This window comes from Lepidochelys olivacea (assembly GCF_965140295.1).
Source record: "Lepidochelys olivacea isolate rLepOli2 genome assembly, chromosome: 7".
Lineage (NCBI taxonomy): Eukaryota > Metazoa > Chordata > Testudines > Cheloniidae > Lepidochelys > Lepidochelys olivacea.
Window position 1 is genome coordinate 84,660,434 of NC_140417.1, and position 14,391 is coordinate 84,674,824.

Sequence of the window (14,391 nt, forward strand, 5' to 3'; positions counted from 1 at the left end):
AGTCAACTTCTGTGATGATTTTATGCCTTAAAAACTCCAAGTCACACAAAACTCATGAGCACACGGATAAGTTCTTATGTTTCTAATTGACTAAAACAGTCCCCTAAAGGAGAAATTCACCATGAGATCATTTATTCCCTGCCTTCCAGAAAGAAGGATCCAAATATTTGATAAAGCATTCAATTGTTTACATCATTAGTACTTGCAATATTCACATTTTTTTTCCCAATGTAAATGCATTCAGAAGCCTGCGCCATTGAAGCGCTTTTATCAATAAAGCTTGGGAAGACATCCTGATGACCCCACTTTTAAGTCCATTAGTTGGTTGGGTTGGTTCCAGATGTAGCAGTCATGCCATCACAAACATATTAACGTTAACAACTGTTACCATCTTCCACCTCAAAAGGAATTACATTCAGACAGCACAGTAAAAATCCATCAAAAGGAAAATCATACATCTGAGCTAAAGCTAACCAGACTGGACATCTTAGTTGTGCCAGAAAAGTATTTTCCTGGCAATTAAGTTTAAAACTTCAGTAGGTCCCTGCGCACCAGATTAACAGACTGCGCAAGTGATCATGTGGAGAACCTTGCTCTGCGCTGCAACAGTGAACAACTAAAATGTAGGTCTCCATGGGTATCCAAATGACAGCATTTACTGACATTAAATTCACTTATAGGAAGAGCTAAAAATAAGGTCTCTTAAGGAAACAGGATTCCCCCAGTAGGATCACATAAAATTGTTTGAGGACTAAGACTAGCTGTTTAAGGAAGTATAGGGTTATTTTAAGTACCAAGAGAAAATCTGTGCTCATTACATCATTAAATGTTTAGAACCATTCCTAGAGTCCAAATTGTATCTTTTACAGATACCCGCATCCCAAAGTACATGACAGCAAAAGGAGATACAATTAGAATGACAATTTCAGCATTCAGGAAGGACATTTTCTGGCTTGGCATACACAGAATACTTAAATCTCCTCATTTTAGCACCCATTTATAATTCCTACAATCTCCTCAAAATATTGAATAATATTTCTTCAAAACATTGAAAAAACAGGAACTGAATACTATTTTCTGATGTTTCAATAGACATTATGGCTAACACAAATGTTACTTAGCTTGCATTCATTTTTATCTAATGAATGTTGTATGAAGCAGTGTTTGTTGAACATTGCGCCCTAACTTGATTACACCTGTGTAATACCTAGGACTTTGGTGTGATACTATCTTTCAGTTCAATGTCACTGGGCTCCTCAGGGTTAAATTAAAGACAGCAAGAGTAGAAATAAATAGTTTTGGTCATGACAGTTTTTTAAACTGTGTTTACAAACTAGCCTGTTTTGAACTATGATGTATTCTTCACACTTGACAGGCATGAAAATGCTACTCACCTGTCAACTTGTAAACTCCAATTTAAATGCTCTGAGTATGGAGAGTGAGTTTGTGTGTGTATGGGGGTAGGGGGGGATGTGAGAAAACCTGGATTTGTGCAGGAAATAGCCCAACTTGATTATCATGCACATTGTGTAAAGAGTTGTCACTTTGGATGGGCTATCACCAGCAGGAGAGTGAATCTGTGTGGGGGGGTGGAGGGTGAGAAAACCTGGATTTGTGCTGGAAATGGCCCACCTGATGATCACTTTAGATAAGCTATTACCAGCAGGACAGTGGGGTGGGAGGAGGTATTGTTTCATATTCTCTGTGCATATATAAAGTCTGCTGCAGTTTCCACGGTATGCATCCGATGAAGTGAGCTGTAGCTCACGAAAGCTCATGTTCAAATAAATTGGTTAGTCTCTAAGGTGCCACAAGTACTCCTTTTCTTTTTGCGAATACAGACTAACACGGCTGTTACTCTGAAAGTTTTCAAGTAGGAAAGCCTTGTTTACACATCTGCTGCTGCTAATGGGTGTAGCAGCAAACAGAGCTGGATCAATGTTGAAGACAGTGTAGTTATTTCACAAACTGTGGCTAAATGATATTCACTTATTTTTCAAGCTTAGATATTATCTGATCAGACATTTCTTATGTTTAAATATTAAGATTTAAGTTGATCATGTTCCTCTTATTTTCTCACTTTAACAAACCTTGATATTTGGACAGACATTGCATCTGGATGTGACTACTCAGAGTAAGAATTTAAAAGATATACTGGCCTAGATATTAACCCTATTAGCTAGGTCACCTCTATTTAGAGCTAAAAAATAAGCCCATGTCTGCATTACAAGTTTTTGTCAGCACACCTGTGTTGGTCAGGGGTGATATTTGCAACTGACCAGCTGTGCCAGCAAAAGCCCGTAGAGTTTAGCCACAGCTTATACCAGCAAAACTGCAGTTTTGCCAGTATGGTTGATTTTACCCTGGGGAGGCCTGGAATAAGCTATGCTGGCAAAAGACAGAAGCAGCATCCATAGTAGGAATGCTTTGCCAGTACAGTATATCAGGGAAGTAATATTATTCTAATTCTGGGGCTACATGCTATAGGTAAAACTGGTGTGTCAGGCCCCAGCTCCCCAGGAATGAAGCAACTCTGATAGGAAACGCATGCACACTTCATGCTTGTGTGCCACCTAACTCTGAACAGTGTGCCATATGACTGGAGAATAGCTAACATTGTGCCTATATTTAAGATATTTAGAACACATTATGAAGGAAAGAATAATCAAATTCATAGAAGTAAATGGTAAAGGGGGATGCAATGCAACATGGGTTGCCAAAGGTAGATCAGGCCAGACTAACCTGATTTCTTTCTTTGAGAAAATAACTGATTTTTTAAAGATAACGAAAATGCAATAGATTAATATCCTTGAACTTTAGTAAAGCATTTGACATGGTGCCACATGGGAAGTTAACAGTTAAATTAGAGAAGATGGGGATCAGTACAAGATGTGTAAGGGGAGAAGACAACAGGTTGTGCTGAAAGGAGAATTATCAGTCTGGAGGGAGGTTACCAGTGGAGTTCCTCAAAGAGGTGTCTTGGGACCAATCTTATTCAATATTTTTATTAGTGACTTTGGTACAAAAAGTAGGTGTGCGCTAATAAAGTTTGCTGATTGTACTAAGCTGGGAGGCATCATCAATACAAAGAGATTGGAACATCATACAGAAAGAGGTGGATGACATTGAAGACTAGGGTGACAGACGTGGGATGAAATCCAATAGTACAAACTGCAAGAACATGCACTTTGGATCTAATAAAAATCTTTGCTACCACCTTGGGGCTAATCAATTGGAAGCAACAGAGGAGGAGAGAGACCTGGTTGTGGGGGGTCGATCAGGATTACTATGAGCCACTAACATGATGCAGCTGGGAAAAAGGAAAATGCGATCCTTGGATGTGACAGGCATGGCATTTCCAATAAAGACAGAGACGTATTAATGGCATTATACAAGGCACTGGTAAGATCTGTTGGAATGCTGTGTACAAGAAACATGAATTTAAACAAACAGATGCAGAGAACAACTGCTAGGATGATCAGGAGAATGGAAGGGCTTGGCTTGTTTAGTCTTGCAGTAAGAAGGCTGAGGGGGGATAGGATTGCTCTTTATAAATACATCGGGGGTAAATACCAGGGAGGATGAAGAGCTCTTTACATTAATGGAGAATGCTGGCCCAAGAACAAATGGATATAAACTGGCTATGAATATATTCAGTCTGGAAATTAGAAGGAATTTTCCCCCAGGTCAAACTGACAGTGGCCTTGGGAAATATTTCACCTTCCTCTGCAGCATGCTGGTGCTGGTCACTTGTCAGAATTATCTGGGTATATCCCACAATGGCAGGGAAACAAGCAGAAACGAGTGCTCCTCAGTCACACCTGTTCTCTGCCTGTGGTACGTAATAGTCTATAGTCGAACAGTCCTGTGGGCTTGGTTGTTTGGTTTAGCACAGGGGTGTCTAGCCCATCAGACCTTTTAATCTGGCCCTCGAGCTCCTGCCGGGCAGTGAGGTTGGGAGCTTTCTGCACAGCTCCCAGAAGCAGTGGCATGTCCCCACTCCAGCTCTTATGTGTAGGGGCAGCCAAGGGGTGCTGCATGCTGCCCCCTGCAACTCCCATTAGCTGGGAACCATGGCCAATGGGAGCTCCAGGGGCGGCACCTGCAGATGGGGCAGGGTGCATAGCCGTCTGGCCGGCGCCATGCCTCCACGTAGGAGCTGTAGGGGGAACATACTGCTGCTTCCGGGAGCTGCTTGAGATAAGTGCCATCCGGATCCTGCACCCCTGAGCCCCCATGCTAACCCCCTACCCCAGCCCTGATCCCCCAGGTCCCAGCTGGAGCACCTTCCTGCACCCCAAATCCCTCATCCCCAGCCCCACCTTAGAGCCTGCTCGCCTAGCCAGAGCTCTCATCTTCCCCCCGCACCCCAACCCCTAATTTTGAGAGCATTCATGGCCCACCATACAATTTCTATACCCAGATGTGGCCCTCGTGCCAAAAGTTTGCCCATCCCTGGTTTAGCGTGTGGGTGCTGGGTCGTATTGGTGGCCTGTGATATACAGGAGTTCAGCCTAGGTCATTTGTTGGTCTCTTCTGGCCTTAGATTTTATAACCGACACTTATTCAGTTACATGAACATTAAATTTATTCCAAAAACTACTACACTGAAATGAATATAAAAAGCTACCATTTAGAAAGAAAACTTCTCTGCCAGATAAATTCTATGCTAGACTAAAGGTACAGAAACTGAAAGAACACCCATACGTACCAACCGCCCCAGCAAATCAGGATGACTGGCTATGCAAAGGCCTAGTACAGGTCAAGCACAAAAATAAATTGAGGCAGAATAAACAGAGCAGTAACTAAAAATAAAACAGAAGAATTCTAAGTTCCACCTTACAAAGGAAAAACAAAACCATTAAAAGCAAGACAGGGGCCCACTTTAAGCAAGTCTTAAAGAATGTGTAATTATATGAAGTGCCCAAGGGAATCCAAGAGCAAGACAAAGATAAGTAAAGGCTAAGATATCACAAGCAAACCAAAGATTTTTATCAAAAAGTCAAACCCCAGAAACCTTACAGTTGTCCCCACTAGAAAGCTGACTAGATATTGACTGCCTTAGATAAACAAGAATTACACTCCAATTGCAGGTTTCAGAGTAGCAGCCGTGTTAGTCTGTATTCGCAAAAAGAAAAGGAGGACTTGTGGCACCTTAGAGACTAACCAATTTATTAGAGCATAAGCTTTCGTGAGCTACAGCTCACTTCCTCAGATGCATATCGTGGAAACTGCAGCAGGCTTTATATATACACAGAGAATATGAAACAATACCTATTCCCACCCCACTGTCCTGCTGGTAATAGCTTATCTAAAGTGATTTCCAGCACAAATCCAGGTTGCAAAGCGACAGCATTTACTCTGAATTGTAGGCAAATTGCTGTGTATAAGCTAATTTGTTAAAATAAACTGTATTTACAAAAAACACGCATTTCTCAGAGGTAAAGTTTTCAAGAGCACATAAGGGACAGAGCCCAAGTTACTTCTGAAAATGGGACTCAGGGCAGGTCTACACTGCAACCAGGATCCACACTCAGAGATCAATCCACTGGCAGTCAATTTAGCGGGTCTAGTGAAGACCTGCCAAATTGATAGCAGATCACTCTCCAGTCGACCCCTTTACTCTACCTCCGACGAGAAGAGTAAGGTAAGTCGACGCGAGAGTTTCTCATGTAGACCTCGTGGTAACTTGACCTAAGGTACACCAACTCCGGCTACGTTATTCACATAGCTGGAGTTGTATAGTGTAGGTCGACTTACCACGGTAGTGTAAACAAGCCCCAGCTTCATGTCGATAGGCAATGATTTTGTAGGTGGCACATCCTCTCTCAGACTCGGTAACATTTTTTAAAGCTCCTAATTCACTTTTGCAAAAGTGACATAGGAGCCAAAGTCACTTAGGCAGTTCTGAAAATTTTACCCCAAGAATTTCTTAAGAAGAAATTGATGGGTTTCTAGGTAACCTCATATTGGTAAGAGCTGCCAACTCTCTTGATTGATTTAAGGGCTACCTCGAGATTCCCAAAGTGAACCCATTCTCCCAGTTCACAGAAGAGCAGAGACCTGAAAACTCTCTGGATACAGAACACCAGTGTGTTCAGTTTTGTTTTCTATGACTTATCTGCAGAAATCCATTGACTGATTTGGTTTGCACGGTGTGTGTTGTGATCATAATGTACTTTCTCATGGCTCTCTAGAGCACAAACTCTTTACCATTTATACAGCACCATGCAAAGGTATCAGCAGCATTAAATACTGAAATTTAGTAGTAGACAACTGTAAAGCAGACTAGAAAATGGTAACTGTGCTTTTTTGATGAATTCTAGCACAGGGCCTGGCACAGTTAACCAATACAGTAGAACCTCAAAGTTACAAACACCTCGGGAATGGAGGTTGTTTGTAACTCTGAACAAAACATTATGGTTGTTCCTTCAAAAAATTTACAGTTGAATGTTGATGTAATACAGCTTTGAAACTGTACTATGCAGAAAAATGCTGCTTCCCCTTTATTTTTTCAGTAGTTTGCCTTTAACAAAGAACTGTATTTGCCGGGGGGGTGCAGTCTCTTCTGCTGCCGGATTATGTACTTCCGGTTCCAAATGAGGTGTGTGGTTGACTGGTCAGTTTGTAACTCTGGTATTCATAACTGAGGTAATACTGTACAGTTACGGAAAACCATTAGTATAATCGCTAAATGAATGAAACTATTACACATTAAGGATCCACCTTCTCTGTGACAATCAAAACACCTTCCCTTCTAAATACTGATGCTGTCAGAACAACAAGAGGTTTTGAAATATACCTCATTGCAGGTCATATGCCCTTACTGACATTTTGCATACATGGATCATTCTTGGTCAGCTTGAAGGGACACAGTCTCAAAATTCAAAACTTCCAAGTTATATTTGCATGCACATTTTATGAAATAAGAATTTCATTGCTCTTTTACAAAAAAACAAAAACAAAAAACCAAGCCACTACAAAAAAAATCATGCCAGCTGCCAACAGGCCAGACCATATGCTGTTCTCAAAAAAACACCCAATTTTGAGAAGCCTCAATTTCAGTTTCCCCACTCCACAGATTTCATTAGAAAACTGAAGAAAGCATAAACATGTTGCTCATAGTTCTTTGAAAGAGCCCATTTGATAGGAAGACCAATAGAGCATTTAGTCTATAGAAAGACCAGCCAGGGAATTAAATACCCTAGAACAAAGAACCAGCAACTTTAAAAAAAAAAAAAAAAGTGTTTCTTTACTCTCTTAAGAGAAGGGGAAAAAATTAAAATAGTTCGAGTATGCTATTATTTACAAAGAGATGGAGAAACACAGATAAGAATTCAGAGAGATTATGTTGTATAAGTTTCTAAATTACGTTTCCTAAATTAGTCTTACTTCCAAAACAGGATCTGCAGTAAGAGGAAAAGGAAGATGTCTATGCTGGTTTCATTAGGTTCTGCAGCACTTCAACAATTTAAAAAGGATTTTTCTAAGGAACAAAATAATCCTGTGAGAATCACTGCTTTCACCCTGTAATGGCTGAAATAACCAAGGCCTTGTCTACACAGAGTTGCCAACAAAATTTATGTCAATCAAAAAGTGCCATAATTACATCGTTAATGCATGTTCACACTATGCCTCGTCTGTGGGCAGAGCACATCCACACTTGGTGCTCTCGCGTGGGCGGTGAGAGCAGCGCTCTGTGGGTAGCTATCCCATGGTGCTACTCGCCATCTTCTGCAGCTCAGACTTGTGAGAAGGCAGAGTAAACCGCAGCACATCATGGGTGCGGGCTCAATAACTCATGAAGCATTATTTTCTGTCCCAGCTTTCCACAGATTTCCAACTGCTTTTCGCAGCATTTTCCAACGGCCCGTTTGCTGTGCACCTGCCACCTCTGTGTGAAAGGATGGATCCCGCAATGCTGTCTACTGTTGTGGTAAGCGTTAACGCATCGTGCATCGTCATGCAGTATATCATGAGCTCCCAATATGAACAGGGATCAGAGTTGCCGGACACCGAGTACCATGGAAAGAAACACCAGATTACTTTTGGCATTCGTGGAGCACCTGCACACGGTGGACCATCGCTTTTGGGCTCGGGAAACAAGCATAGGGTGGTGGGATTGCATTATTATGCGGGTCTGGGATGATGAGCAATGGCTACAGAACTTTAAGATGAGGAAAGCCACCACCCTGCAACTGCGTGCAGAGCTCACCCCAGCCCTGTGGTGCAAGGACACCAAAATGAAAGCAGCCATCTCGGTGGAGAAGCACGTGGCGATTGCAGTGTGGAAGCTAGCGACTCCAGATTGCTACCCGTCAGTCGCAAATCAGTTTGAAGTTGGGAAGTCGACTGTTGGGGCTGCATTAGTGCAAGCGTGCAAAACCATTAATCACATACTGCTACAAAGGACCATGACTCTCAGCAACGTGCGCGAAATAGTGGATGACTTTGCAGAAATGGGATTCCCTAACTGCAGCAGGGCGACAGATGGAACGCACATTTCAGTTCTGGCTCTGGACCATCTTGAGATGGAGTACATCAATAGAAAGGGTACTTCTCCATGGTATTGTAGGTGCTTGTTGATCCACCGGGGCATTTCACTAGGGTGGTCCGGGAAGGTGCATGACACACACATTTTTCAGGAACACTGGCCTGTACAGAAAATCATAGGAATGGACTTTCTTTCCGAATCAGAAGAGTCTAGTGAGGGATGTTGAAATGCCCATAGTGATCCTGGGAGACCCAGCATACCCTTTACTCCTATGGCTCATGAAGCCTTACACAGGAAACCTGGACAGCAGCAAGGAGCGCTTCAACAATAGGCTGAGTGGGTGCAGAATGACCATGGAATGTGCGTTTGGCAGCTTAAAAGCGCACTGGCACTGCCTTTATGGCAAGTTAGATCTAAATGAGGAAGACATTCCCATGGTCATAGTAGCCTGCTGCTTGCTCCATAATCTTTTGAGGCTAAGAGTGAAAATTTTCCCCAGGAGTGGAGTGCTGAGACAGATCCCCTGACTGCTGATTTTGAGCAGCCTATACCATGGCTATTAGAGAGGCGCAACGGGGGGGCCCACTTTGAATCAGCGAGGCTTTGAGGCAACATTTCGATAATGAGCACCAGTAATATGACAAATCTTCCATGCTGCACTAATTTCACTTATCTTATTTTGCCTAAAGCTTGTGATGATTCCTGAGTGGGATTTGTAATCAGAAAATGATTAAACTGCATGTATGTTTTACTACCAGCAGCAATCACTATGTGTAGTACACACATAAAGATTGGTCATCTTTCAGAGAGTGTGTTTTTATTAAACACCAATTAACACACACAAAAACCTTGGTGGGAAGAGAGGTAACAGTGCAGTGCACTGGAGGCTCTCAGAGCCGTGCATAAGTCCAACTATCATCTTGGAAGCTGCCTGAAGGGGTGGAGTGAACGGGATACCAAGAAGTTCTGGAAAGTTGCAAGGAATGTGTGGGAGGAGCTTGGGGAGGGAATACAAAACAATTTTCTATCACGTGCAGGGGGGCAGCAGCGAGCATGCATCTGTTCTGACTGTAGCACAGGGGTGGGCAATCTTTTTGGCCCAAGGGTCATATTGGGGTTGCAAAACTGTATGGAGGGCCAGGTAGGAAAGGCTGTGCCTCCCCAAACAGCCTGGCCCCTGTCCCCTATCCATCCCCTCCTACTTCCCACCCCGTCTGCCCCCCTCAGAACTCCCAACCCATCCAACCACCCCCTCCCGGGACCCCCCACCTCTAACTGCCCCACAGGACTCCACCCTGTACTCCCTGTCCCCTATCCATACCCCTGCCCCCAACAGGCCCCCCGGGACTCCCATGCCTATCCAACCCCCCTGCTCCCCGCTCCCTATCCACAACCCTGCCCCTTGACATGCCCCCCAGGACCTCACACTTATCTAACCCCCCCACCCCGTTCCCCATCCCCTGACCCCTATCCACACCCCTGCCCTCTGACAGGCCCCCGGGACTCCCACGCTTATCCAACCTTCCCCCCCCCCCCCCCAGTCCCCTGACCGCTCTCCCCAGAACCTCTGCCACATCCAACCACTCCCTGCTTCCCATCCCCTGACTGCCCCCTGGGACCCGCTGCTCCTTCTCCAGCCCCCCAACCCCGGCCCCCTTACCATGCCGCTCAGAGCGGCATATCTGGCCACCATGGGCCCCAGCCGGAGCCAGACACACAGCTGCACTACCCTGCAGGAGCATGCAGCCCCGCCGCCCAGAGCGCTGCCCTCACGGCGGCATGGCTGCAGGGGAAGGGGGCCAGCAGGGGAGGAGCTGGGGTCTAGCCTCCCCGGCAGGGAGCTGACAAGATGGGCAGGACGGTCCCACAAGCTGCATGTGGCCTGTGGGCCGTAGTTTGCCTACCTCTGCTGTAGCATGATTATGGACTTCAACATCTCTGTTTGCTCCTCCTCCACATTTATTATTTGCTCATAGGCATTACGAATGAGCTCCTTACTGTCCTTTCTGTCCCGCTTTTTCAAGAGCAAGTTAAGATAAGGTACTCTCAATGCACTCTTAGAGGAAGGGACGTAGACCAAACAGACTTCGATCATGCAGTATGGCTTCTAGAACACCGGGCCAGTCTAGATGCGAAGTGTTTATGTAGTTCAAAAAATAAAAAAAAAAATTAGCATGACAGTTAAATGCTGTTCTGCTGTTAGAATGCAAGTTCTGAGGAAGAGAGTCAGACATGTATGCCAATCTGCAAGCAATACGCTACACCTAGCAATTTTTCAAGAGATCCTGATTCAAACGCAGCCTAACTGGTGCAGTTACTTGCTCCAACACTTTTGGCAAAAGAAAAAAATAGGTTCTGTTTTTGTCAAGTGATCTCTTGCACATGCCAGATTTCTGTGTCAGCCCTGGCTATTGCAAAGTTTCCTCAATATAATGTGGTATTGCTCATATCCTATAAATGGATATATAGGCACTACCAGACATTACTTCACTGAAATTCTAACAGTAAACAGAAACCACAAGTCACGCTCTCCTGCTAGGCAGCTCATACCATCAGATCACAAGACGAGGCAAGGGAGAGAGAAGAGAATAAGTAGGACCATATCTTTTGTTCTACCTTCTGTAATACTCTATATTTGACTTTGAAAGGGCCCATGGCTAAAAAAATAAGAGCATGGTAACCTGGTTTAAGATGACGTTTGGTCATGCATCTTGTATTTAAATGCATACCCAGGACACTGCTATTGCAAAATACTCTGGTATACGTACAGTACAATCAGAACACTAGCACTGAGGGAACAGCTACGTGCAATGCATTTTTGACAGTTGATTGGATTTTCAAACACTCCTAAATGACATGTACTCCTAAAACATTTTAGTGTTTGAAAATCCCACACTGTCTCTCAGACGTCCCTTTTCCACAATCCTTAAACCTTCTCTGAAAGGTAAGTAGTTTGTGTAGCAAGTGCCTTCGCACGCATACATCTGAGCTCTTTGCTTTCTGCCTATAGTTCCCCATCCCCAGTCTACCCAAGGGAATCACTGTACTAAACTCTTCCTAGAATATTGTAAAACTTGCATTTAAGGATGCTGCCCAGCAACTGAGGGGAGGTAAAACCAGCTATCCTACTCCTAATGTTAAACAAGTCTGCCAGTCACTATAGTTACCTTATATACAGAAAAGGAGATCAGAGTCATAAAAGAGTATGTGAAAATAAGCTGTACAACAACAGAGTAACAATCAAGAAATAATAGCTTTCTTTGGAAAGACTGAATTTTGAGTTTTAGGACACAGTTCCTGGCGATCAGGTTTATAAAACAACCTGCTTGCTTGTTCTTCAGCCCCAATCCCCAAACTCTAGCCCTGCTTGTAATCTCCTCTGGATATCATCTTATCTGATCCTCCCTAGGCCACCACACAAAACTCCTTTTGTTTGTTGCTATAGGAAAAGCATTTTTATAGCAGCAGAGCACAGCCCCAAGAGAGCAGTCAGATTGATAGAGCCTACAATAAGGGAACATTACTTAATTACACCTTTTAAATAATTAAGTTCACAACACACATAACAAGCCATAGAAATGAGCAACGCATGACAGACAAATGACAGCTTACTATCCCACAACACTTCATATTCTAGTTTTATTTATTAAGAGGGTGCAGATGTGCCTGAAATAAAGAGGAACCAATCTTCAAAGAGATCAGTTTCACTGATATATACTGGTGTGGGGGACAGAAGAGGAACAACGGATGAAAAAGGATCAGTTTTCTTTGTGTTAATTGTCTAGACAGGCAAACACACTTAAGGGGGAAACATCGTGGAAGCAAATCCCTTGGAGAGAGAGGAAGATGACAGGGGACCCAGCCCAATTAACTTGAACACAGGATGTATTCTCTCTGATAGGTGCTCTTGCCTTAGTGACCTCACCCACCACTAGAAGTGCTTTGGAGGTAGTAGTTTTACAAGTATGGACTTAATTATTCACACATTTAACAAGCCCCAGAAGTTTCAATAACTTCCCATTTCTGGATCTAAGAACATAAGAATGGCCATACTGGGTCAGACCAAAGGTCCATGTAGCCCAGTTTCCTGTCTGACAGCGACCAATGACTGGTTCCCCAGAAGGAATGAACAGAACAGGTAATTGTCAAGTGATCCATCCCATGGCCCATTCCCCACTTCTGGCAAATGGAGGCTAGCAACACCATCCCTGCCCATCCTGGCTAATAGCCATGTATGGACCTACTGTCCATGTATTTATCTAGTTCTTTTTTTGAACCCTGTTATAGTCTTGGCCTTCTCAATATTCTCTGCGAAAGAGTCCCACAGGTTGTCTGTGCCTTGTGTGAAATATACAAGAATGGTCGATTGTAAATCCTCCTCAGAACGTCCTAAATCACCCTGTAGCAGCCGGACAGGACTGCCTTTGTCCAATATAAATAAGGAGGAGTCTGTATTACTCTTCTAAGGCCACAACTACACACAAAGTTGCACTGGTTTAACAAGAGCTGTGAATTTCTACTCATTCAACTTCATGGGCAGACACTTATAGCGGCTTCAGCCCAGTTTATTTCAGGTGTAAGCTACACCAATACATCCGGTTTTAAAACAACCTAAGAGCGTGCTATAGACACAGAAACTCGCGCCGATTTCACGAAAGCCGGATTTCCACTAAACCAGTACAACCTCTATGTCCGGACAAGATCTCGGCTGGTACAACCTCACTGCATAGCCTCCTAGTGTGCCCGAGCAACGAAAGACGCCCCCACCTTTCAGAAGCCAGGCTAACCCCACGGTCGTCACCAGCTCCCCCCGAGAACCCCCTCTCCCGGGGGCGCGGCTCGGCTCACACCGCCGCAAGAGACACACGGACCCTTCCGACCCGCCGGGCCGGGGCTGCCCCCGAAACCCCCTCTAAAGCCCAGCTGGACACGGACCAGGTGACAGCCCGAGCGGCCGCGGCCCCCGGCCGGCTCACGCCGATCCTCGCCGCCAGCTACCAGGGGGAAAGGGCCGGCGCTCACCATCGTCGCCGCTGCTCCGCGCAGGGACCCCTCGGAACGGGACGGGATTCGCCTCCTCCCCGGGCCCGCCCCACGCTCAGCCCACCAGGGCGCTGCGCTGCGGCTTGGCGGCGGCGGCTGCTGGCCCTGGCGCGCAGGCCGGGCTGAGATTGGAAGCAGCGCCGCTCACTGCGCCTGCGCTGCCGGCCCGAAAATGGCCCCATTCGCCCGGCCCCCGCTGCCTTATCACTCAGAGAACAGGGCCCCGCCCGCCACCAGGGAGGCGGCCGCAGCGCCCCCTGCTGGGGCAGAGTTGATCCGACGACACCCAGGCCGCGCTGCGGGGCTCCCCCCTTAGCCCCTACCCCCAAGACAGGCCAGAGCCCACAGCTCCTCAGCCTGGCTTTCCTTTGAGGGGATGGTGGGTTGGCGTCACTTTTCCCCTGCAACCAGCCCCAGTGCTGCTTTATGCAGCGCCCAAGGGTTCTTGCTGTACAAGGGCTCCTCCCCTAGCACAGCAGGCCGGGGGCTACCCTTTCTTCCTGCAGCCAGTGCGGAGAAGATGTGCCGGGGACTGGAGGTTACCAGGGGTTGCAGCTGGTTGAAAATGTTCAAGTTTTTAGGTGACAACTGAGTGACCTTTCTTCAGGGGTGCTCTGCTCCAGCAAGCCCCAGCGGCCGGCACAGGTTCTGGGGGCCACAGACAGCTGGCCCAGTTTACAACAGCCCACTTAGACTAGTGCACTAAAGCGACATCGGAAAGGGCACTGGCCTGGTATAGATACACAGGGAGCACAAGGGTTGCTTTAGGCCACTGTGCATACACCATGCCTGACCTGTACCATGCTTCTCTGCCCAGCTCAGGAAGGGGCCCATAATCTCCCTCCTCGACACCT

At 45.6% G+C, this 14,391-nt stretch overlaps 1 protein-coding gene across 2 annotated transcripts in view; it reads right to left on the reverse strand.

Moving 5' to 3' along the window:
* The window catches only part of SGPL1 (sphingosine-1-phosphate lyase 1), a 45,567-nt gene extending 31,885 nt beyond the window's left edge, over window positions 1-13,682 (reverse strand). Inside the window, exon 1 of one of the 2 annotated variants that reach the window (XM_084633798.1) lies at window positions 13,430-13,682. In XM_084633798.1, coding sequence (XP_084489924.1) covers window positions 13,430-13,519 — 90 coding nt within the window. In that variant the 5' untranslated portion in view covers window positions 13,520-13,682. The remainder of the gene's footprint in view (window positions 1-13,429) is intronic. The other variant, XM_084633799.1, reaches the window with a different exon arrangement.
* Between the last annotated feature and the right edge of the window lie 709 nt (window positions 13,683-14,391).